This window comes from Nerophis lumbriciformis, linkage group LG23 (genome assembly GCF_033978685.3).
Source record: "Nerophis lumbriciformis linkage group LG23, RoL_Nlum_v2.1, whole genome shotgun sequence".
Taxonomy (NCBI): Eukaryota; Metazoa; Chordata; class Actinopteri; order Syngnathiformes; family Syngnathidae; genus Nerophis; species Nerophis lumbriciformis.
In genome coordinates, this window is record NC_084570.2 from 31,684,017 (window position 1) to 31,709,911 (window position 25,895).

General features: G+C 39.6%; 1 protein-coding gene across 2 annotated transcripts in view; it reads right to left on the reverse strand.

Annotated features, from left to right (window-relative positions):
• Positions 1-25,895, reverse strand: part of mcrs1 (microspherule protein 1) — a 47,349-nt gene that overhangs the window by 16,640 nt on the left and 4,814 nt on the right. The window contains exons 2-7 of one of the 2 annotated variants that reach the window (XM_061984738.1): positions 22,558-22,709; positions 22,282-22,420; positions 19,574-19,738; positions 6,419-6,528; positions 6,227-6,335; positions 6,009-6,147 (exon numbers count right to left, since the gene is read on the reverse strand). In XM_061984738.1, the coding sequence (XP_061840722.1) occupies positions 6,009-6,147; positions 6,227-6,335; positions 6,419-6,528; positions 19,574-19,738; positions 22,282-22,420; positions 22,558-22,709 (814 nt within the window). Of the gene's footprint in view, positions 1-6,008; positions 6,163-6,226; positions 6,336-6,418; positions 6,529-19,573; positions 19,739-22,281; positions 22,421-22,557; positions 22,710-25,895 lie in introns of both variants that reach the window. The other variant, XM_061984737.1, reaches the window with a different exon arrangement.

Genomic DNA, 25,895 nt, shown 5'->3' on the forward strand with positions numbered 1-25,895 from the left:
CACTTTTCCACTTTGTATCAGTCCATCTTAGATGAGCTCAGGCCCAGCGAAGCCGACGGCGTTTCTGGGTGTTGTTGATAAACGGTTTTCGCCTTGCATAGGAGAGTTTTAACTTGCACTTACAGATGTAGCGACCAACTGTAGTTACTGACAGTGGGTTTCTGAAGTGTTACTGAGCACATGTGGTGATATCCTTTACACCCTGATGTCGCTTGTTTATGCAGTACGGCCTGAGGGATCGAAGGTCACGGGCTTAGCTGCTTACGTGCAGTGATTCCTCCAGATTCTCTGAACCATTTGATGATATTACGGACTGTAGATGGTGAAATCCCTAAATTCCTTGCAATAGTTGGTTGAGAAAGGTTTTTCTTAAACTGTTCAACAATTTGCTCACGCATTTGTTTACAAAGTGGTGACCCTCGCCCCATACTTGTTTGTGAATGACTGAGCATTTCATGGAATCTACTTTTATACCCAATCATGGCACCCACCTGTTCCCAATTTGCCTGTTCACCTGTGGGATGTTCCAAATAAGTGTTTGATGAGCATTCCTCAACTTTATCAGTATTTATTGCCACCTTTCCCAACTTCTTTGTCACGTGTTGCTGGCATCAAATTCTAAAGTTAATGATTATTTGCAAAAAAAAAATTTTTTTATCAGTTTGAACATCAGATATGTTGTCTTTGTAGCATATTCAACTGAATATGGGTTGAAAATGATTAGCAAATCATTGTATTCCGTTTATATTTACATCTAACACAATTTCCCAACTCATATGGAAACGGGGTTTGTATTTAACCAACAGGAAGCAATATGTGAAGATGGGTGAAAATATGTCAACACGGCTAGATATATCTTGTGGTGTACCCCAGGGATCAATACTGGGACCAAGATTGTTTAATCTTTATATAAGCGACATTTGTAAAGTTACAAAGGACTTAAAGTTAGTTTTATTTGCAGACGACACAACTGTTTTCTGTTCAGGAGAGAACACACAGAAGATAATACAAATAATAACAGAAGAAATGAACAAATTAAAAATATGGTTTGACAAAAACAGACTCTTTGAATCTCAGTAAAACTAAAACAATGCTATTTGGTAACAGTAGAAAAGACCATCATACACAAATACAAATAGACGGAGTAGACATTAAAAGGGTAAAAGAAACAAGATTTGAATGAACTGGAAATCTCCTATACAAAACATACAACAGAAGGTGGCAAAAAACATTTCAATAATGAATTAAGCAAAATACGTCCTGGGCCAAAAATCACTTCATATTCTCTACTGCTCGCTAGTGTTACCATATCTGAGTTATTGTGTATAAATATGGGGAAATAACTACAAATGTGTGCCACATTCGCTAACCGTGTTACAAAAAAGATCAATTAGAATAATACATAATATTGGATATAGAGAACATACAAACCCTTTATTTATTGAGTCAAAAATATTAAAGTTCGGTGATGTGGTAAAATTGCAAACAGCTAAAATGATGTACAAAGCAAACTAAAACCTGCTACCAACGAATGTACAACAATTCTTCTCAACTAAAGAGGAGAAATATAACCTTAGAGGAAAAAATAATTTAAAACATGTATATGCACGTACAACACTTAGAACCTTTAGCATATCAGTATGTGGAATTAAATTATGGAATGGATTAAGTAAAGAAGTTAAACATTGCACTGATATGATCCAGTTTAAGAGGTTGTTCAAAATAATACTGCTTACAAAGTACAAAGAAGAAGAATTATGAGAAATATTTTCAACCTTATTGAAAATAAGATATTCTTCATTTCAGTATGTTAATAATGACTGAATTAATTAATTACATATTACAAAACTGTTGTGTATATTAATTCACAGATGTTATTTTATTATATAGAAAGGTCAGTACCGTATTTTTCGGACTATAAGTCGCTCCGGAGTATACGTTGCACTGGCCGAAAATGTACAATAAAGAAGGGAAAAAACATATAAATGTCGCACTGGAGTATAAGTCGCATTTTTGGGGGAAATTTATTTGATAAAAACCAACGCCAAGAATAGACATTTGAAAGGCAATTTAAAATAAATAAAGAATAGTGAACAACAGGCTGAATAAGTGTACGCCTTATGACGCACAAATAACCAACTGAGAACGTGCCTGGTATGTTAACGCAACACATCATGGCAAGAGTCATTCAAATAACTATAACATATAGAACATGTTATACGTTTACCAAACAATCTGTCACTCGCGACCGCTAAATCCGATGAAATCTTCCTCCCCGGTGTCGCCTCTGGTATGCGCCGTTTCCTTTCTTTCTGCTGCTCGATCGCCGTTTTCTGCTGCATATTTCACTACGTCCGGCTTGTAATCTGCAGTATATGATTTCCTTTTCGGTGCCATTTTAGTTCAGCCCTTCTCAGTTTTTGTAAGTTACCGCCAATGTTGAAATAATCCATTTTAATAACTACGGATGTAGCAGCAGTTAGCATCCCTTGACCCACAATGCAATTCTGCCATGACGCACAATGCACTTCTGCCATGATCCGCCCCCGCCGAATTCTTATTGGTTGACGTGTGTGACGATTGCTGACGTGTGTGTGACAATTGCGGACATTTGCTTCGTCTCTTACGCGAATGAGATAAATAATATTATTTGATATTTTACGGTAATGTGTTAATAATTTCACACATAAGTTGCTCCGGAGTATATGTCGCACCCCCGGCCAAACTATGAAAAAAACTGCGACTTATAATCAGAAAAATACGGTAAATGATTCTATATATTTGTAAACGCTCTGAAGTGGGAAAGGGGTAGGAATAAATAAGCTTTGCTTCTTCCTACTCCTTTTCGGACATGATGTAAAGTGAAATGATATGAAATTGTGTGATGTATTATACTGTAAGTGTGTTCATGTTCGAAATAAACTAAAGAAAGAAAGAAAAAAGTGCAACGAAGGTATTGAAAGACTGTAGGGCTCCTTTTTATTTTTACGTGCATCTATATCCTGTAGTACCGCTGAAATTCAGTTGGAGTATCAAAAGTACCCAAATTTGGTGCTCGGCAGTGATCGCTGGTTAAGTCCCCACTGAAGGCCCGGGAACCAAATCGGGATTTCTGCAGGTGTCAGCTAATCTTATCAATGTTGGCATTAACACACTTTTTGTGTCTTTTTACGCTTTAAATCTGAAAGGACACGCATATCCAGAAGTCACATCCTACATCCTAAAAGACAGACAGTTTTTCATCAAAGACAACATTTTGGAAAAAAATTTAATTTGATCATTTCACATTCTTTGTTTATGTTCTTTTGTCATGATTTACACATGTTTCATGATACTTTTGTTAATTATTTCCTCATGGTAGTTTTGTTGAAATTTTTTATTTAACGATTTGAAAATATAAAAGGAAAATAATTCCTATGTACATATTTGGAAACAATGTTTAGAGACATGTATACGTGTATGTTCCGATTGTTAGAATTTTATGTAGTGAAGTCAGAAAAAAGCTGTGATTGGTCAGCTTGATACGACATCATTTCCGGGGTTCACACAGCTAATCTTGGTGAACGTCTTCACTTCAAAAGGATTAATTCCAGCTCCAACATCAGAGCGAGTGTCGGCCATTGTTATGTTACTACAAACAGGAAGCTCCCCCACTGAGGAAGCTAATAGCGAGTCAACAACAGTTGTAGTTGCCCACACAGGAAATCGTGTGAAAGAGAATTGCCTGCACGTACCAAAACAAAGATTATGTATGACTGACGAGAGGCTCACTATGTTCATGTAATTCTACTGTGGAATAAACATGCTCAGGTGCTGACAGCGAGGCACAAAGTGACAACTCCTGTATCAACTTTGAAAGCCAGAGCCAAAGAAAAGAAACCAGTACTATTTTATCAATGACAGCAACGTTTGAGTTCATTTCAATTCATCGTTTGGTTAATCTACTTATTGACCATCAGCCCAGGCATACAATTGTATTCTTTTTTTTAATGCTTATGGTCATCGAGTTTATTGCTTTTTAATTCCATTTAAGGCTTTCATTTGTGCAAAACCCATTGAATGACTTTTAATGCAAATTATATAGATAGTGTCCGTTCATTTGTTGGTATCAGGGTTGTCCTGATATCAAAATGTATTTTGATACTTTTCAAAATGAAGAGGAGAACAAGAAAATGTCCTAATTGGTATAATTTTAACAAAAATCCTACGTTACATTAAACATATGTTTTTTATTGCACTCAAAGAAGAATTTTATAAAGTTAAAAATACAAATTAAAAAGGCATTTAACACATTGGGCTTTCTTATTGTAAGCAAAGAACACTTTTATATAGGGGCGGCATGGCGTAGTGGGTAGAGCAACCGTGCCAGAAACCTGAGGGTTGCAGGTTCGCTCCCCGCCTCTTACCATCCAAAAATCGCTGCCGTTGTGTCCTTGGGCGGGACACTTCACCCTTTGCCCCCGGTGCCACTCACACCGGTGAATTGAATGATGAATGATAGGTGGTGGTCGGAGGGGCCGTTGGCGCAAATTGCAGCCACGCTTCCGTCAGTCTACCCCAGGGCAGCTGTGGCTATGAAAGTAGCTTACCACCACCAAGTGTGAATGATTGATGGGTTCTACATGTAAAGCGACTTTGGGTACTTAGAAAAGCGCTATATAAATCCCAGTTATTATTATTATTATTATATATATTACATATAACCTGCCATAGTCTAGGACAGGCCTGGGCAAAATAAGGCCCACGGGCCACATACGGCCCATTAAAGATTTTCAATCCAGCCCGCCGGACGTTCTACATTATTTTTTTAGACCTTTAACCTCAAAACTGTAGCCGCCATTATGATGTGCGGTGCTGTTTTTAAATGACCGTAAGTCTTGAACTATAGAAAGTATTTCAATTGTTGGAATCTGCGCTTTTGAGTGTTACGGTTGAGTTATTAAGGTAATCTACGTAACAGCAGCTTAGACAGAAACAAAGCAGAGTGGGCGGGGTTTGTTTTCAGAGCAGCGAGCCGGAAACGCGTGTTTCAGAAACAGATGCGGAAGCAGATTCTTACAACAAATTTCTGCATAAAAGTGATAATATAGCATATTGTAGGTGTTTATTACACATTGCATTCATATTTATGTGTTTGTTATATTTTTGTTGTGTTTTGGTTGATTGTAAAAGATGTCTATCAAGGAGCTGGTCTGATAAGTAAAAGAGGAACGATGTTCATATATTGTTAATATTCAGTGTTTTATTGCTCATATTTAATATTGTAAATCCCACTTTTTCTCTTTATTTTCATGTGCGTTTTGGGTGTCCCATTCAGCAAAAAACTGTAAAGTTACATTCCGTTTTTTTGAGGTGGTCTGTTTTTTAATTCTATTGGACATTGTGACTTTTGGTGTTAGTGTTCCTGAAAAAAAGGGAACCAAACACATACTGTACAGCGGATTTTTACAGCTAAATGTGTATGTATAATTTATACACACATACACATTGGCCCCTCAGACACATTTTTTTCCTCTCAATGTGGCCCCTGCGTCAAAATGTTTGCCCAGCTTTGGTCTAGGATGTGGTTAGAATAGAATAGAAAGCTGTATTGACATTGTATTAAGTGCTTCATGATTTATGGTTGCCACTCTTTGTCTGTGCTTTAAGACAAAAACAAAGATTTTGACTTAAATGTTTACCTAAGTTTGAAACAAAGATTGGCGAGGCATGTTTTAAAGCAGAACTTGCAGCGTGGCGCTTCCTTGTTTAAAGCCTCACCTTTATCGGTAGTTTTGAAGGCCAAAAACCTCCATATTGCGCTTCACGCACACTCTTTATTAACCAGTAGAATTGATGTTTTTTGCCATTCTTCCTCTACACGCATGGAACAAAAAAGTACCTGTGTTTTTCAAAAGGCAGTGTAGTATCGTTTTTAATTTATTAGTAGCGCAGTACTTTATTAGTAGCGCAGTACTTTATTAGTAGCGGTACAACCCTGGTTGGTATGGACATGTGACCTGACTCACCACTCTGGTCGTTCAGTAGGTAGTACTGCTTCAGAAGCTGCCAGTGGACCAGCAGACTTTTCGGCGTGCGGGACTGGTGAAAGACACTTGGGTGTTTACTCAGAAGCTCCTGGAATAAGTCGAGTTTGGGCTGGCTGGTCTGCTTATGGACAAACTAAATCAAGATTAGATTAGTGTGGAACAAGCAGGAGACGCCTGAAAGAAGGATTTGTACTGACCGAACCGATCTTGGCCAGCAGCGCTTCCTCAGCCTGACTGAAGAGCGCTTTGCTCTGTATCGCTGCCACGGCTTCTGGGTGAAGTTGCCTCATAGCCTGCCATGCTAGTCTGAATCACAGAGACAACAGAGAGCTGAGTAGAGGCTGTCAACACCGCAAGGAGAAGAACATGCTGCTGGCCTGCCGTCTTACTTGGAGATAACCGGGTCATAGAGGAGTGCGTACCACCTCTCTTTAATTTCCCGCAAAGTGAAACGACAGCTGAACTTGACGCCCAAATGAACTGATGTGAGATCTGTGGTCTGCAGGAGAAGACACATGCAAAGTTAGCATTGTGTACATGCACAAAGGACACTCAGGCATGTACACAGCGAAGGAGAAAACTATTTGATGTCGCTTTTATTTTCTCAATAAAGCGTCCTTCAGCTGTGACTGACAGTTAATGAGGTGAGAAAACATGCAGCAGGTGATGTGTCGTAAACGTTGTCACAACTTGTTTATAAAGTCTTTAGTTTGTTTACTGAGATGATAACTCCTTTATTTTACTGCAAACTGTATCACTGTTCAAATAACATCAGTACTAACTAAAAAAAATGTGTCATCTCATCGAACTGAACACAGGCTGTGAAGATTGTGTATTCGAGAGAGGTGTCACTCCTGGTTATATTTTGTTGGCCAAACTGTTGTACTGAACTACAAGGAGGCGTTGCAGAAGAACAAAGCTTGTTTATTACAATTCAACTTCAATTGCCAAACTGCTTTGAGTTTTATATTGATATAAAAAAGTAAACACCATGTTTTTTTAACATTACTTGTGTTTTTTCATGTCACAAAGGTATTACCGTACTTCAAAAACCATACATGTGACACAGCATTTTGCCAATGTGTTATTGTGCATAATTAATTTCTATATGACTGCTGAAACTCTTAATGGATCTGTCCCGATACAGCATCCACATGTAAATATAAATGTACATAACTTAAAAAAATAAAAATAATAATAAAATAAAAAAAACCTCACTCTATCAAAATGTAAAAATAGAGATAAAGGCATCATGTAATGACAAAAAGTTGACAAGTTTATATTATTAAAGAATAAACAAAAACTAATATTTGTCTTTAGATATATGGATAACGTTTATCTATAGTCTATTACAAATGATATGATGGTATTACGTTCACACCCCAACACTGCTTTCCCTAACAATCAATAAGCATGATTTCAATATTGATAACAATAATCTTAATTATTACTTTGGCCATAATTGGCAGGCCAAATCTCATACATGAACACTATTTGTATCTACATGGACAACAAGGGCAGTTATGTCTTATGGCCATCCGGTGACAAATTTCAAAAGTGTACGTGTATGTATATGTATGTGTATATATATATATATAGTTATGTCTTATGGATGACCATAAGACATAACTGCCCTTGTTGTCCATGTAGATACAAATAGTGTTCATGTATGAGATTTGGGCTGGCAATTATATATATATATATATATATATATATATATATATATATATATATATATATATATATATATATATATATATATAAATATAAGAGAGAGAGAGAGAGAGAGAGAGAGAGAGAGAGAGAGAGAGAGAGAGAGAGAGAGAGAGAGAGAGAGAGAGAGACAAAGAGAGAGAGAGAGAGTGTTAAGTTAATCATTTTTTTATGCAAAACCGTACTTTTTACCACTGGATGATCAAAAAAGAGAGAGAGAGAGAGAGAGAGAGAGAGAGAGAGAGAGAGAGAGAGAGAGAGAGAGAGAGAGAGAGAGAGTGTTAAGTTAATCATTTTTTATGCAAAACCGTACTTTTTACCACTGGATGATCAAAAATTTTACTCATTATGGAAAACCGCAGTTGTTGGCAGGTATGGCAAAGAGATTGATCAAGATTTTAACACACATTGTAGGTTGGAAATAACGAAGAAAAACGGAAAAAAAAATTTTTAAATATTTTTACAGAGATAAAAAAGAAGATTTCCGACTATACAGGAACAAATCACATGCCTGGACAATGCATTAGCTACACCTGCACAGTCCAATTACATTTAATAGCAAATGTCTGCCTTTCCACAGGCAAGGGTCACAGACCAGGAGCATTTATCTTATTGACTTGGAGTCTACATTGCAAAACGCAGAAGCAGACAATTGCTGGTGCGAGTTGACATTTCAGGTTATATTATGAAACACACACACACAGTATAATCTTCTACAAACACTGTGTGACCTGTGTCAGGAAACATGTCAGACCAACAACTTCAACGGGATGACATAACTTAGTTTGCTTCCTCTTCGGTACAGTAAGGGGACAAAATGCAAATCGTACAACTGCTTTACTTTGGTGTACACTGCTTTAATGAAGTTTTAAACAAAAGGTGCAAACATGGTAATTATACACTAAATAACACCCTTTAGTAAAATAAATCATATTTCTCTTTTTAGGAAAGCTCAACAATACTGGCAAGTGCTACAGTTAAGAGTTGTTAGAGGTGTGAATTATTGTATTATTGTTAGTAAAAAAAATGGTTCCAGCTTGAGGGCCATGTTCTTCATCTCGACTATACATTGTTTTCGCCTTATCGGATTACATATTTCATTGGAAAGGTCAAGTATTCCGGAATAAGAACTTTAACGAATAAAGAGAGTTTTCAAGTTCTGGCTTCTCCTTGGCACTATTACTACCGGGTACTTGCTCTGAGTTAATGTTGCTTATCAATTTCAATGTATTATTATTGAGTTTCTTTCATTTTATTTTTCAGTATCAAATGGTTCAAGTCGGTCAAAAAAATACTTTTTTTTTTTTTATAAAAGGAAAATTGATGCACTTTAAATCTTTTCAATCACAGTCTAAAAACAATGTTGATATAGTTATTCTTTGTTGTAAGTTGATCTACATTTCTTTCTTCTTTGTTTTCACGTTAATAAGGGTACAATATTATGCTGAAGTGTACAAATAACCATTTTATAGACAAATAGGGGGGAATTTTCTTCTGCGAGGGGGGGGGGGGGGCGCGAAATAGAAAATAATTAGAAGCATCGTAATAGCTGTATGTTTATTGTTTCCGAAACTTAAAACCAGGTAGGCTTTTATTTCATCATAAACTTTAAAACTATTGACTTGGTTCAACATCTGTGTCATAAATGCGTTGTTACGGGTTACAAGAGTGGTCACTTTTTTGCATCGGTTTCTGCAGCTGCGTGAGTTTGTATAACAAATAAACGGTAGTAATGATAACTAAACGCTGTAAAACTGACACTTAGTAATCCTATATAAAATTAAAACGATCAGAAAACCGTGATTGATAACCACACTTGGATAAAATAAAGGAGAATAACTAGCATTACCTTGCTAGCTAGAATAAACAAGAAGCTACCATGTAAACTAGAGACATTAACGTCATTCCCCTTATCTAAACTTATATAAACACATTACGGTCTAAACAACTGAGGTACAGAATCATCGTTAAATATAAAGGCTGTGATGTTTTTGCACAAAGGTTATGAATATGAACGCCACAGTCACCAGTGGAAACAGACGGACACGGACTCCGTACAACAGGTAGTAAATTCACGGGACTTCCCATAAATCTGAAATAACTGATCACGCAATTGACATTTTTAAAGAACATTCTAAGACATTTACAAATGAAAATGGAAGAAGAAAAAACAAATAATATGGCTCTTTTGAAGCCAGAACTCTGCCAGGAAAGTATATTGTGTGGCTATTTATTTATTTAAAAAAAATACAACTTGGTTAAAAACGTGTGTATAATTACTTTCTGAGCACATTCAAAAATATTTCAATGATAATGATAATTGTGATCATTTTGGTCACAACAACTTTATTTAGTCATTTTTTGGATATGGTTGTGTCTATTTGAGGGTCTCCCTCCCCTTCCTTAACAAAAACCGAACTTATTTCATTGCTTTTGGTTGTGATTATTATTCAGTTGCAAAATTTTGCTTACAGACAGTATATTTTATTTTTATTATTTTTTAGTTTCATTTAGCTTGGTATTTAAAAGTTTACATTTCAATTACAATGTTAAATTAAAGCTGCAAGCAGCGTTGGTCGGGCCCGCGTATTTGGCAGGTGCTAGTCCTAAGTGTCCCAATACTTTTGTCCAGTTTTAGTCCCAAGTGTCCCAATACTTTTGGCAAGTTGTAGTCCTAAGTGTCCCAATACTTTTGTCAAGTTGTAGTCCCAAGGGTCCCAATACCTTTGTCCAGTTTTCGGCCTAAGTGTCCCAATACTTTTGTCCGGTGGTAGTCATAAGTGTCCCAATACTTTTGTCTAGTGTACCTACCTTGTCTGCATTGTGTAGGCACGCTGGTGCTTCCTGCTTTTAAGCAGCCATCTTAAAAAAACAGCAGCGCAGCAGCATCAGCGCAGCGGGTCTTTGAAGGGTCATAAAATCAAAACCGGAGCAGGTATTAAAACGCTGTTCTGTTATTTTATACACAAGGGTTTAATCTCTCTCCTGTGTTAGTTTGAAGCCGAAACGACAAACGCGCTCAGAGGAGATAGATTTTGAAGAAAGGTGACCGTTTTTTACAAAAATTTTGTTTTGAAGGGGGAATAGCAAACTTCCTGTTGATTTTTGCTGGGGGTTGTCAATTTATGAAATGTAGGCCTAAGTGAGACGTACATAAAGGTTTTTGTTTCATGTCTCTCCGACCTTCCCAGTGGGAGTTACAGGCAGTTTTGTCAGTTTTTTCATCCGAGGAGCAGTTTTTTGTGCGTTTTATTAAAAAATTGCGCTAGAGCACAATTTTGAGATTAGGTTTTTTTATTAGATCACAATTTTTGCCAGTCCTGATGTGTGCATTCAGTTTGGTGAGTTTTGAAGCATGTTAAGGGGGTCAAATTACAGCTCAAAGAGGCAAAAGTGACTGTTTTTAGTACTTTTTTGTCTTGAAGGGGGAATTGCCAACTTCCTGTTGATTTTAGCCCGAGAATGTACTATTATGAAATGTAGGTCTAAGTCAGACCTACATAGAGGTTTTTGTTTCATGTCTCTCCGACCTTCCTAGTGGGAGTTACAGGCAGTCTAGTTTTTTTTTTGCCTAGGGGGCGCTAGAGCGCAATTTTGAGTTTTGTGGTTCGTTTTTTTTAAAAAAAGGCAATTTTCGCAAGTCCTGATGTGTGGGTCAAATATGGTGAGTTTTGAAGCATGTTAAGTGGATCAAATTACAGTTTAATGTGGCGGCGGAAGAATAAAGAATAAAGAATAAAACCTTACAAATTCAATAGGTCCTTATGTCCCATTGCATAAGGACTCCCTGTGGGAGTCCTTATGCAATGGGCCATGCGGGCCCTAAATATAGAAGAAACACAAGTTTATTGCATTTGAAAGAGTCTACAGTGTTCCCTCGTTTAACGCTGGGGTTACGTTCCAAAAAACAGTCGTTTTAAGTAGAAACCGTGTAGTAGAAGTAGCTTTTTCCCCCACATTTTTTATGTGTTTTCGTTCATTATTCGTTTACACTACCGGTATATGTTTTTTCATTCACAGAATGTTTTTTTTTTCATTTACTGTGCATGTTTTTATGTTTTTTTCATTTATTATGTTTTTTTGTTTCTTATATATGTTTTAAGTCTGTAAAACCCCTAAACACACATTTTATAAACTTTTCTCAGGCAGGCATTAACATTTTCTCACATTTATCTCGTTTAAACACTCAAAGTTCAAACCTTCGTGGATTTAAAAAAATAAGTAGAGTACACTACTGTATTAAAGAATAAAACCAAATATCAAAACCTGTTTTTTAGGGCTCTAGGATTTTTTGGACCTATAAATAAGCCCGGGTTTTATCATAAAGCCCGCAGCATTTCCATACATAACCAGAGTCACACCATCTTTTTGAGCCTTAAATCCTACGCTTTTGGCTTCGTCCTGCATTGTAAAGGTGCGAGAGGGCATTCGTTTCCAAAATAAGTCTGTCTCATCCATATTAAAAACATGTTCAGGATTATATCCCCCACCATAGTATGCATTCTGTAATGTACTTTAATGAATCAGGACGCAGAACACAATGCACATTCATACGCTGTAAAAAAGAAAAGCATGCGACACTAAAAAATTACACACACACAAAAAAGATGTGTAACAGCGAGGCCGTGTAAAGTGAACCGTGTTGTAGCGAGGGAACACTGTACTTGAATTATCATCATTTCATTAGAGATGAATTTGATCTTAAAAAAAATAATGGCAAATAATAGTATTTATTGACAATGATTTGCTTTTTGGTATAAAGAGTACCCCCGCTTGGCATTCTTGCCCTGTAAATAATGTAATGAAGTGACCGATATGTTTTTTTCAGGGCCGATAAACAATTTCGGGCTACTTTATGTAGCTGATAAGTGAGACAACTTTCAAGATGGCTGACATAATTTCTTCCTCAATGTCAGTATGAGAATGTGTGAGCTGCTTATTATATAAGTCTCCTATTTGTTAATTTAGACAATGTTTGGATTTTGGCAGATATATACAGTACAGGCCAAAAGTTTGGACACACATCCTCATTCAATGAATTTTCTTTATTTTCAAGGTTCAAGGTTCAAAGGTTTTATTCTTCACATGCAGAATACACCACAGTGAAATGCTTTTTTCCATGCTCTTCAGATATTGCGTACAGTGGGATCCAAACACTAGTTGCTGAATCTAATACACTAAATACAAAAAAATACAACAATTTGAATAGCTCTGATGTACATTAATTACAAGACAATAAGTTGCACAATAAGTCCCAGTAGTTATGGTAGAAGTATCAGTACAGTAGTCACATACAGTACCAGTGCAGTGACGTGCGGTGAGGTTGATGGCTGGTGAGGCACTGACTTCATCACAGTCAGATTTACAAACATATGAACCCTAAAGAGTATCTTATTCACCATTTGATTGGCAGCAGTTAACGGGTTATGTTTAAAAGCTCATACCAGCATTCTTCCCTGCTTGGCACTCAGCATCAAGGGTTGGAATTGGGGGTTAAATCACCAAAAATGATTCCCGGGCGCGGCGTCGCTGCTGCCCACTGCTCCCCTCACCTCCCAGGGGGTGATCAAGGGATGGGTCAAATGCAGAGGACAAATTTCATTACACCTAGTGTGTGTGATACAATCATTGGTACTTTAACTTAACTTTAACTTTACACATACAAACTGTAGCACACAAAAAAGCACATTTAATAAAAAAAAACGTTATTATGGTCTTACCTTTACTTAGAAATTAAGTCCATGCGCCGCAACAAAAGCCCTCACTTAAACTTTCTACGTGCAAGATTGAATCTATTTAAAAAAGTGTAACCGAGGGTTTATAAATGTCGCCTATACTGTATGAAACTACAAAATAACAAACACGGAGGCTCCAGTTTACACGAGGACCACTTTATTTACCTTCTTTCAAAAACCTCCGCTCCACTCCGCGTCATCACTTCCGCTCTTAGCGCCTTCAAAATAAGAGCTCAAGGCATATACTGTATAACAGCGCATAACAGGAACTTAACATCACAAAGAGGAAAGCCCATGAAAATAGGTTACAAAAGTTATTTAATAAGAAGCCAAAAAGTGCAAAAACAATAATGTTCGTGTTGGAGGAGTTGTGAATTAGGTACACCTGCAGTCTGCAGGTGTATCTAATGTTGTGTCCCTGCAGTCATTCACAACTCCTCCAACACCAACATTATTGTTTTTGCACTTTTTGGCTTCTTATGAAATAATTTTTTAAAATAGATTCAATCTTGCACGTGGAAAGTTTAAGTGTGGGCTTTAGTTGATATAACAATTCTACGGCGGGGGTGCAGGAGGCGAGCCTCAGGCGTCTCTTGCAGCCGTTTTATGATCGCTCAGCACAAGAAATACTTTACACACATACAGTTGTTGACAAAATACACTGTACATTATATACCTCAGCTAACTAAACTATGGAAATGTATAATATAGTTCATATAGCAATACAGTCTCACTGCACAGCAGGCCAGCAGTTAGCCGAGTCATTGCGCAATCCATGTTGCGGCACTGAGTGACGTGCCTCAACTGGCTGCTGTTCACCGCATAGTCTCTTCTCAGTATTTGAACGTCAAATGTGAAAATTCAGCGATTTTGAATAAAAATAATCTAAAACTGGTGAAGTTAAATGGAAAATAACTTTATAGTATAATCACTGGATACATATAACAATTAAAAAAAAATATATATTTCCATGATGGCAGGTGAGGCCCCGCCTCACCTGCCTCTAGTGACTGCACGTCACTGTACCAGTGCAATATCAAATAGTATAACAGTATATACAGTATAGCAAGTAATACATATTAAGGTGTCTACAGTTCTTTTGGCAGTTGAGTAGTGACAGTAGTATGAACAAAGGTAATGGAACAGTATGACTTCTTTATACTCTTGTTTTTACATTATTTACAGTCATTGAATGAGGAGTATTGTAGTCCGGTAATTACAGTGGTAAGTAAAGTGATTCTTGTGCGTGCGGTAGAGATGCGCGGATAGGCAATTATTTCATCCGCAACCGCATCACAAAAGTCGTCAACCATCCGCCCGATCTAACATTTAATCAAAACCGCACCCGCCCGCTGTTATATATCTAATATAGATGATGCAAGGCATTAGTGAGGTTATAAAGCTTTTGCCTGTTAAAGAAAGGAGACTGATCCAATGCAGCAGAGACATTCGCGTGCCACGCTGTCACGGCCCAGACGCACACCAGTGCGCAATCATCTGGGAGCCGCGCTGAGCGCACCTCCAAGCGCGTGGAGGTGCGATGTCCCTCGCGCCCGTGGCGGCTCCACCCGGGCTCGCGCCCGAGGCTTCAGCGCGCACCGCGGCGGACATCCTACTCGTCGCGGCCTAGCCCTTGCGGCTCTCGCTGCCGGCGACGGCCGGGTATGGGCCCGACGCTCCAGCGCCATCCATTTTCAGGGCTAGTTGATTCGGCAGGTGGGTTGTTACACACTCCTTAGCGGGTTCCGACTTCCATGGCCACCGTCCTGCTGTCTATATCAACCAACACCTTTTCTGGGGTCTGATGAGCGTCGGCATCGGGCGCCTTAACCCGGCGTTCGGTTCATCCCGCAGCGCCAGTTCTGCTTACCAAAAGTGGCCCACTCGGCTCACCAGGGTGAGCCCCACCCCTTTCGTGAGCGCACTGCGCGCGGAGTGACCCCTGTTACGCGCCCCCGGCAACGGGGGTGGCGGGCAGGTAAGCTGCGCGTGACGCCGGCCGCGGCGAAGGCGGACGAGGCGGGGTGTCGGTGCGGTGGGCGCGGTGGTGACCCTGGACGTGCGTCGGGCCCTTCTCGCGGATCACCTCAGCTACGGCTCCCGGTGGGTCCCTCTCGGGGGAAGGGGCCTCGGTCCCGGACCCCGGCGAGGCGTCCCTTCTCCGCTCCGTAAAAGTGTCCATCTCTTTGATTTTTCTTCTTCTGTTGTGGCATATGCTGCAGGTGCCTGCTCGTTTTTCGTATGTGGGTAACAACATTTAACTATGTATATATATTTCCGAATTGGTTTAACTGCCACCCGCCTGAATCTATTTAAAATCTAATTTTTTTTTATTTCAACCGCCCGACCCGACCCGCGGATAAAATCTAATTTTTTTTTATTTCAACCGCCCGACCCGCGGATAATCCGCGGACTCCGCGGTTGTGTCCGCAAACCGCGCATCTCTAGCGTGCGGTTTTGTGCAATTGTGATAAGTGTTAATCAGCGGTGCAGTTGAGCAGTCTGATGGCTTGGGGATAGAAGCTCCTCCTGAGTCTCTCCATGTTGGCCATGAGACTCCGGTAGCCCTTGCCTGACTGCAGCAGTGAGAAGAGGCAGTTGCTTGGGTGGCTAGAGTCCCTCACTATCCTCTTGGCCTTGGATCTACACTGCCTGGTGTAGATAATAATAATAATAATAATAACTGGGATTTATATAGCGCTTTTCTAAGTACCCAAAGTCGCTTTACATGTAGAACCCATCAATCATTCACACCTGGTGGTGGTAAGCTACTTTCATAGCCACAGCTGCCCTGGGGTAGACTGACGGAAGCGTGGCTGCAATTTGCGCCAACGGCCCCTCCGACCACCACCTATCATTCTTCATTCAATTCACCGGTGTGAGTGGCACCGGGGGCAAAGGGTGAAGTGTCCCGCCCAAGGACACAACGGCAGCGATTTTTGGATGGTAAGAGGCGGGGAGCGAACCTGCAACCCTCAGGTTTCTGGCACGGTTGCTCTACCCACTACGCCATGCCGCCCCAGATGTTGCAGATGGTTGGGAGCACACCTCCGATGGTGCGCTCGGCTGATCTGGCCACTCTCTGCAGTCTGTTGCGGTCGTGTGCGGTGCTATTGCCCAAACCAGGAGGTGATGTTTCCAGTCATGACACTCTCTGTTGTGCATGAGTAGAAGTTTCTGAGGATCTTGTGGTTTAGTTTGAACTTCCCGAGTCTCCTGAGGAAGTAGAGACGCTGTCGTGCCTTTTTCACCACGTTGTCTATGTGTGTGGTCCAGGACAGGTCTTCTGATATTGTCACTCCGAGGTATTTGAAGTTGGTCACTCTCTCGACCGGCGTCCCGTCTATGCTGAGTGGACTGTAGTTCCTTGCCCCCCGTCTCCTAAAATCCACTATGATCTCCTTGGTCTTGCTGACGTTCAGGGCGAGGTGGTTCTCCTGACACCATAGTGCCAGGTTCTTCACTTCACTCAGGTAGGCCGTCTCATCGTTACCGGAGATCAGGCCCACCACAGCTGTGTCGTCAGCAAATTTCACAATGGAGTTGGTGGTGTTTTTAGCCACACAGTCATGTGTTTAGAGTGAATAGAGGAGGGGGCTCAGAACGCAGCCCTGGGGGGCTCCGGTGTTGAGGATGATGGTTGATGAGGTGCAGTTCCCTGCTCTCACCACTTGTGGTCTGCCTGTTAGGAAATCCAGGACCCACTGACAGAGGATTGAGTTCAAGCCCAGGTCCTTGAGCTTGATGACGAGCTTGGATGGGACTATGGTGTTGAATGCTGAACTGTAGTCTATGAACAGCATTCTCACATAGTTCCCCTGCCTTTTGTCCAGGTGTGTCGTGGCGGTATGCAATACGTGTGCGATTACATCGTCGGTTGACCTGTTTGGGCGGTATGCAAATTGCAGCGGGTCGATAGTGGGGGGGAGGGAGGAGCATATGTGACTATTGACCTTGTAAATTGTCACTGATGGCATCAAAACTATGAATGAACACATGAGGAGTTATGTACTTAACGGTGAAATAACTGAAAACATGTTTTATATTCTAGTTTCTTCAAAATAGCCACCCTTTGCTCTGATCACTGCTTTGCACACTCTTGGCATTCTCTCGATGAGCTTCAAGAGGTAGTCACCTGAAATGGTTTTCACTTCACAGGTGTGCCTTATCAGGGTTGATTAGTGGAATATCTTGCTTTATCAATAGGGTTGGGACCATCAGTTGTGTTGTGAATGAGAAGGTGTGTCCAAACTTTTGGCCTGAACTGTATTTTCGGTCATCTTCAAGTCTATCCATCTCGGTTATGTTATTTGATTAGATCACGGAACATAAAAACTAGCAGCGCTCCTTTAAAGAGCTCACGTTGCCAGTGTTGCAAACGGAGGTTTGTCTTGCAATTGGCTTCAGTACCAAAACACAGAAAACGGGAGGAAGACTCCATGAAATAAGGACAAAAACTGGAATTCCCGGCAAAAAATAGTTTTGAGAAGTTTATGTAAGCAGAGGAGACATGCTCCAGTGGTTATTATTATCTACTTTACTATTTTAAAAATATTGATCGATCCCTATAATGAAGAGCTGTGTGTTGCTCTTCAACCTAAACTGGCGCATACAGTAGTTCACTACATGCCAGACAGAACTAGTTTCCAATTGCATAATCGAGATGTGTTAATCAGATTTTAAAAAATCCAAAACACAATCAAATTACCGTATTTTTCGGACTATAAGGCGCACTTAAAATCCTTTCATTTTCTCAAAAATCGACAGTGCACCTTACAACCCGGTGCGCCTAATGTACGTAATAATTTTGGTTGTGCTTACCGACCTCGAAGCAATTTTATTTGGTACATGGTGTAATGATAAGTGTGACCAGTAGATGGTAGTCACACATAAGAGATGCGTGTATACTGCAATATGACGCCAGTAAACACTAAAACTTTAAATGTTCCATTGAAAATAAAGACCATTATATACTGCACTCAAAAATCTGTCAAAATGTTTAAGTATGACTTTGAAGCCGCACCGCTTGATGGACCATCGGCCCATTACGGCTAACGTAGTCAGAGATACAAGTATTACTATGGTGTGTGTGTATAAGGACCGCAAAATGGCACTCATTAGCAGACATATGATCTGGCGTTTTGTTTCACAATATTATGCAGAAACAACTTTTCTTACCTTCTGGTACCTGCTGATGTGTATTTGAGATCTGCATAAGTCCTGAAAATGTGTGCACGTCCACGCCGATGCCGTAGTCAATAAGCTTCTTCTTTTTCTCTATCTTCTTGTTATGGGACATTCATCCTCTGCTGTTGCCATTTCTAATATAAAGTAGTGTAAAGTTCTAACTTACATCTTGCTATGGAAGCGCTAAAAACTACCAGTGTAGTGAGTTTACATTATTCATCCGAGGAACTTTAGTTATTAGAGAGTTCCGGTCGGACGGTTTTTCACAGGACAAATTTCCGGCGTTGTTGTTGCACTAGTGGGCCACGGATGAGGAGATGCTGCTCCGTTGTTGATTTGAGTAAAGTCTGAATGTCATTAAAACAGTTAGCTCCATCCATCTTTTGACACTTCCTCCACCCCCGTCCTTGCACGCTACACCGCTACAACAAAGATGACGGGGAGAAGACGCTGGTGAAGGTGAGCCACGTAAAAAAGACCGCCCACAAAACGGCGCATCCTGAAGAGACGCTCAGAAAGCAACTTGAAGATGATCTGTAAAACATCATCTATGCAACATTTTGACCAAAGAACCACCATTACATGTTATATAGACCACAAGGAAGTATTTTACATTTAGAAAAAATAATAATAATATAACTCCTTTAATGCGCCTTATAATCCAGTGCGCTTTATGTATGAAAAAAACCCGACTAAACTCGCTCATTGGCAGTGCGCCTTATAATCTGGCGCTCCATATGGTCCGGAAACTACAGTAGGTGTTTCTACGTGTTTAGGAAAAGGTTTTTTTTGCCAATCAATTTAACAATTTGGTTTTCCTTAGTGCATGTAAATGTGCTGAGTGACTATTATCCTGCTAAAAGAAGAATTTCAGCACTTACTGTCCTAATCATCATTTGTGGCACTTACCTGCAACACGGCATTAATAAGCAGCAGGTCATCAGTAGGTTTCCACCGACCCAAGTCTTTTGTAATGTGTAGCGGCTGTTTGCTTTTCTTCATCCTTTTGCTTATTGGTGAAGGATTTAGCACCATTGCGAGAGGCGGCATCAAAGTCGGTCCTGCTTTAGCCACCTACAAGGAAATGAGAACATTAAACCCGTGGCAGTGTAATCTTTAAGCTTTTAACTAGGCCAGGGCCCATAACATATTTTGCTTGATGATATATTGACCTACCAATTATTCCCGGTAAACAATATTTTGTCAACATTATTTCGAAACCAAATTAATCACTGATGAAACAATAATACATAATATTAATGCAAGTATACCCAATACACATGTATTTGTCGTATATGACAACATTGTAATTGGAATGTAAACATTTAATGCTAAATAAAACAAACAAGTAATACAAATTAAATATACTCTATTAGCAACATTTTGCACTTAATTAAAAATCACAACCAAAAGCGATACAATAGGTTCTCTCTCTTTGTTAAGACAAAAATACAATAAATAACATGGCTAAAGAAAGTTATTGTGACCAAAATTATCCCGTTATTGTCATCGCGGTATTGTTGAATTTGCTCAAAAAGTACTCCGAAATCTTTTAACCAAGTTGTGTTTTTTAATACCTAAAATGAACGGGCACAAAATATACTTTCTTGGCAGAGGAAACATAAGATATTGTTCTGGCTTCAAAAGAGCCATATCATTTTTATTTGTGATTAAATATTTGTTATCTTTTCAGATGTAAATGTTTTATAATATTTTTTAAATAATTGCAAAATACGCAATCGTTTATTTCACTTCTGGTCACGCGAGTTCACTTCCTGTTAAAGACATCTCCGACTGTTTTGACTCAAAACTGTCGAGTATATATGGAACAATTTGTGCAAAGGCAGCACAGCCTTTATGTTCAATGTGAAAACTGCGTCTTAGTTGTTCAGATATAGAGGTTTATTTGGGGTATGACCCTTTTTAAACGGGGGAAGACGTAAATGTATCAGGGTTTCACCAAGCCAAATTTAAGATTATAATGAATACAATTTAAAACCCATTTCACATCGATACAGGCAAAAAAGTACAAAAGACTTGTTTGATTCAGGCTTTTGTCGAACTTCAGCACGAACGGGCCCTTAACTTTGGAGACGAGGTCTCTCTTGATGTAATCGGCTAATCCAAATCGCGCCATGTACGCCGTCTTGTATTTTCCACACTTAAACAGCTCATCAACGTTCTCATTACCAGTATATGACTGGTGCTTAGTTACCGTGTGAAAAGTCCATAGAACCTCCGCGTAGACCCAAACGCTGACCGGAGGTCGACTGGAGTTGCAGCAGACTGGGTCGCGCTGGACCTCGATGCTCCGGTTCCTGATGTGGTGCAATAGTGGCTGACTGACGGCATTTGCTGCTGGCATTTTATGACCTCTTTGTGCTTTTCCGATTTGCAATGGGATTCCAATGCCTTGATGCCCAATGTTCCAAGTTTTAAAGTTTTCTTGCACATAGTGCAGTGTGCTTCATATGCGTTTCCCTCCACCGGCTTCAACCATGCACTGAACTGTTCGTCCTGAAGCCACAAAGCGTTAAACTTGTACTTACGCATGCTTGCAAGTACTGTAATTCGCTTCTGTTTAAAGTTTTCTCCGCTGCAATGCTAACTAAGCTGTAACAACACACAGCTGCGCGCGCACAGCAACAGCTGGTGGTTTTTGATCAATTCTGAGCACGGTTAGTTCCGCTGTGTATTACGTTATAGCGTCCTCAAAAATCGAAACATTTCAAAGTGAGACTGAAGTTTATGCATGTTTTAAATAAAAGTAACGTCAATAGATTTTTAAGACTTTTCAAAATCGTATTTAAGACATTTTATGAGATTTTAAGAGAATTTGAGACATTTTAAGGTCGTAAATTCAAATGATTGAATTTAAGACTTTTTTTAGACTTTTTAAGACCGCGTGGATACCCTGATGTATATGTATAATATATATATATATACACACACACACACACACACACACACACACACACACACACACACACACACACACACACACACACACACACACACACACACACACACACACACACACACACACACACACACACACACACACACACACACACACACACACACACACACACCTTTTCATTTTATGCGTTTTCTTTATTTTCATGACTATTTACATTGTAGATTGTCACATCAAAACTATGAATGAACACACGTGGAGTTATGTACTTAACAAAAAAAGGTGAAATAACTGAAAACATGTTTTATATTCTAGATTCTCCAAAACAGCCACCCTTTGCTCTGATTACAGCTTCGCACACTCTTGGCATTCTCTCGACGAGCTTCAAGAGGTAGTCACCTGAAATGGTTTTCACTTCACAGGTGTGCCTTATCAGGGTTGATGAGTGAAATTTCTTGCTTTATCAATGGGGTTGGGACCATCAGTTGTGTTGTGAATGAGAAGGTGTGTCCAAACTTTTGGCCTGTAATGTATATGTTAATGTATAATATTGTTTTCAGGTTAGCTTTTAAGCTAGTTAGCAAGCTTACGTCCAGATGTAATCATTGTGTGGTTATCAACCAGGGTTTTTTGATCATTTTAATTTAATACAATAATACTAACCGTGGGGAGTTTTACAGCAGTTACCACTACTATGTACCTTTTTCTTCTCGCTTGATGAAGGTTCACTTCCAAAGTAGCGCACAGGTTCCATGAGAGGGGGACCTTTAACTCGACTCGAGGACTTGACAAGGCTGCTTTCCACCAGCTCATCATCAAACTTCTTCCTCTTTATTGATCTGGACATGTATTCGGAGAACATTTACACAGCCGCGCTTTTCCAAAGACCACATGGTGAGCAGGAATAAGTCATTGTGCGCCCAACGATGCTCACCAAGCTAGTATAAACCTCAAAGTGGAACAGAGGGAATCTAACCTGGACGAACTTCGGCGTTTGGGGACGCCGCCACTGCCGAACGCTTGTGCTGCTGTCCTTTTCACGTCTTTTACACCAAGGATCTCTTCGTCTTCTGAGCGGCTCTGTGAACCTGCTACTGCCATGGCCAGCCCCGGGTCGCCCGCTTGCATCTGCTCCAACACAACAAGAGACACAAACATGATCATAGTCTTCATCCCTTTTTATTATTAAAAACAGTCAATATATATTTGCACACACTGGGGTTGTCCCGATACCAAAATGTATTTTGATACTTTTCTAAATAAAGGGGACCAACAAAATGGCATTGTTGGCTTTATTTTCACAAAAAAATCTTAGAGTACATTAAAGGCCTACTGAAACCCACTACTACCGACCACACAGTCTGATAGTTTATATATCAATGATGAAATCTTAACATTGCCACACATGCCAATACGGCCAGGTTAGCTTACTAAAGAGCAATTTTAAATTTCGCGCGAAATATCCTGCTGAAAACGTCTCGGTATGATGACGCCGGGACGTGACGTCACGGATTGTAGAGGTCATATTGGGACAGCATGGTGGCCAGCTATTAAGACGTCTGTTTTCATCGCAAAATTCCACAGTATTCTGGACATCTGTGTTGGTGAATCTTTTGCAATTTGTTCAATGAACAATGGAGACAGCTAAGAAGAAAGCTGTAGGTGGGAAGCGGTGCATTGCGGCCGACTGCAGCAACACAAACACAGCCGGTGTTTCATTGTTTACATTCCCGAAAGATGACAGTCAAGCTTTACCATTGGCCTGTGGAGAACTGGGACAACAGAGACTCTTACCAGGAGGACTTTGAGTTGGATGCGCAGACGCGGTACCGTGAGTACGCATGCAGCTGCGGCTTCCAAACATTTGATCGCTTGCCCGTACGTGTGTGCCGCTATGTGCATGTCACGTACGTAACTTTGGGGACTTTGGGGAAATATATATGCTGTATGAACTTTGGGGAGGTGAACGGTACTTTGGGCTGTGGGATTGAGTGTGTTGTGCAGGTGTTTGAGTTGTATTGGCGGGTTATATGGATGGGAGGGGGAAGGTGTTTGTTATGCAGGATTAATTTGTGGCATATTAAATATAAGCCTGGTTGTGTTGTGGCTAATAGAGTATATATATGTCTTGTGGTTATTTACTGTTTTAGTCATTCACAGCTGAATATCAGGTCCCACCCGCCTCTCACAGCATCTTCCCTATCTAAATCGCTCTCACTGCCCTCTAGTCCTTCACTCTCACTTTCCTCATCCACAAATCTTTCACCCTCGCTCAAATTAATGGGGAAATCGTCGCTTTCTGATAAACGCCAGGCTCTTATTTTTATCCAGGCATAGACTTATCAGATTAAATTTTTTATTATACATAGTGTGTCAAAATTGTGGCCTGGAGGCCATTTAAAACTGCTATTGCTCAAAACATAATATTGAATCAAAATAAATGTTTTGATGAATTATTGACCTATCCAAGGCTCCGATTACTTTACATTAAATATTCTACTTTGAAAAATATTTTTTGTGGAAGATTTTGCATATTTTGCCAATATAAATATGTTGTTTTAATAGTAGATTCAGAGCTTTCCTTTAAAGCCCATATTGACAAATTGTGTAAAATAATCAAGTTTAATCTCGCAAATTTTTGTGCAATTCGAAATGAAATGTCAACTGAAGCTGCAAAATTGTATTTGCATTCGATGATTTTCAGCCACTTCAACTATTGCCTTACCAGTTGGTCTCAGCCTGGTCAGAGTTTAAAAAAAACATTGGAAATCTTCTACAGACAAGCAATTAAAGTTATGGATAAAAAAAACCTATGCACTACAGCAGGGGTGCTCATTGGGTCGATCGCGATCTACCGGTCGATCTCGGAGGGTGTGTCAGTCGATCACCAGCCAGGCATTAAAAAAATAGTCCTAAAAATGAGCGATCATAAATCTTCACTATGACGTCACTTTCGTCACTTGATTGACATTCACGGCACCCGAGGGTCTTCTGAGATGACCCTAGCTGCTGCCAGCTCATTAAAATTACCGACTGGAAGGCGAGAAACACTTTATTTCAACAGACTCTGGCGCCGTACCTGTCGTCAAAACTGCAAAGACCAACTGCACAGTTGCACAATAAAAGCTCTGCTTCATCCTGCCTGCGCTACCAAAATAAGAGTCTCAGAAAGCTGGCGTGCACAAGCTAGCAAGCTACGGAGTTTGCCGACATTGTATTTCTTGTAAAGTGTATACAAAGGAGTACGGAAGCTGGACAAATAAGATACCAAGAACCAACCACTTTCATGTGGTATTGGACAGAAAGGAGGACTTTTTTTCTCCTCCATTCGAAAATGCGGACGTTATCATCACCACTGTCTGATTCCAATCAATGCAAGTCATCACAATCAGGAAATACACCAACTTATATTCTTGTCTTCATGAAAGAAAGGAATCTATATGTGTTAAACATGCTTGTATTATCTTTAACCACCTTTAACTTGTTAACAATATTAACTATATGTGTTAAACATGCTTGTATTATCTTTAACCACCTTTAAGTTGTTAACAATATTAACTATATGTGTTAAACATGCTTGTATTATCTTTAACCACCTTTAAGTTGTTAACAATATTAACTATTTGTGTTAAACATGCTTGTATTATTTTTAACCACCTTTAACTTGTTAACAATATTAACTATATGTGTTAAACATGCTTGCATTATCTTTAAACACCTTTAACTTGTTAACAATATTAACTATATGTATTAAACATACTTGTATTATCATTAAACACCTTTAATGTATTAACAATATTAACTATATGTGTTAAACATGCTTGCATTATCATTAAACACCTTTAACTTGTTAACAAAAACATATATTTCATAAATAAGTAAATATAAATTATATATATGAATGAGGTAGATCCCCACGACTTGATCAATTGAAAAGTAGCTCGCCTGCAGAAAAAGTGTGAGCATCCCTGCACTACAGTGTTTCCCCCAGAAAATGTGTTAGTCAAGGTGGTGTCTCTCCGGCGGACAGACCGGGGAAGGGGGTGGTGGGTGTAAGGATCGGTATAACTTGGTCTGTCGCCATCACGTCTCCACCTCGTCGCTGCCACCACAGCCTGGGGGGCAATAGACTACAGACTGTGGTGACGTAGGCCGGCTTCGTCGCGTGAAGAAGCCTAAAATTTTTTAGTTGTGTTTTCTGCTCCATTTGCTGAATGGCGATATACGATATATATCTCGATATTTTTTCCGTAAAGTAAAAACAAAACAGTCCTAGTTACCTGAGATACTAAGTATGTCATTATTATGACTTAC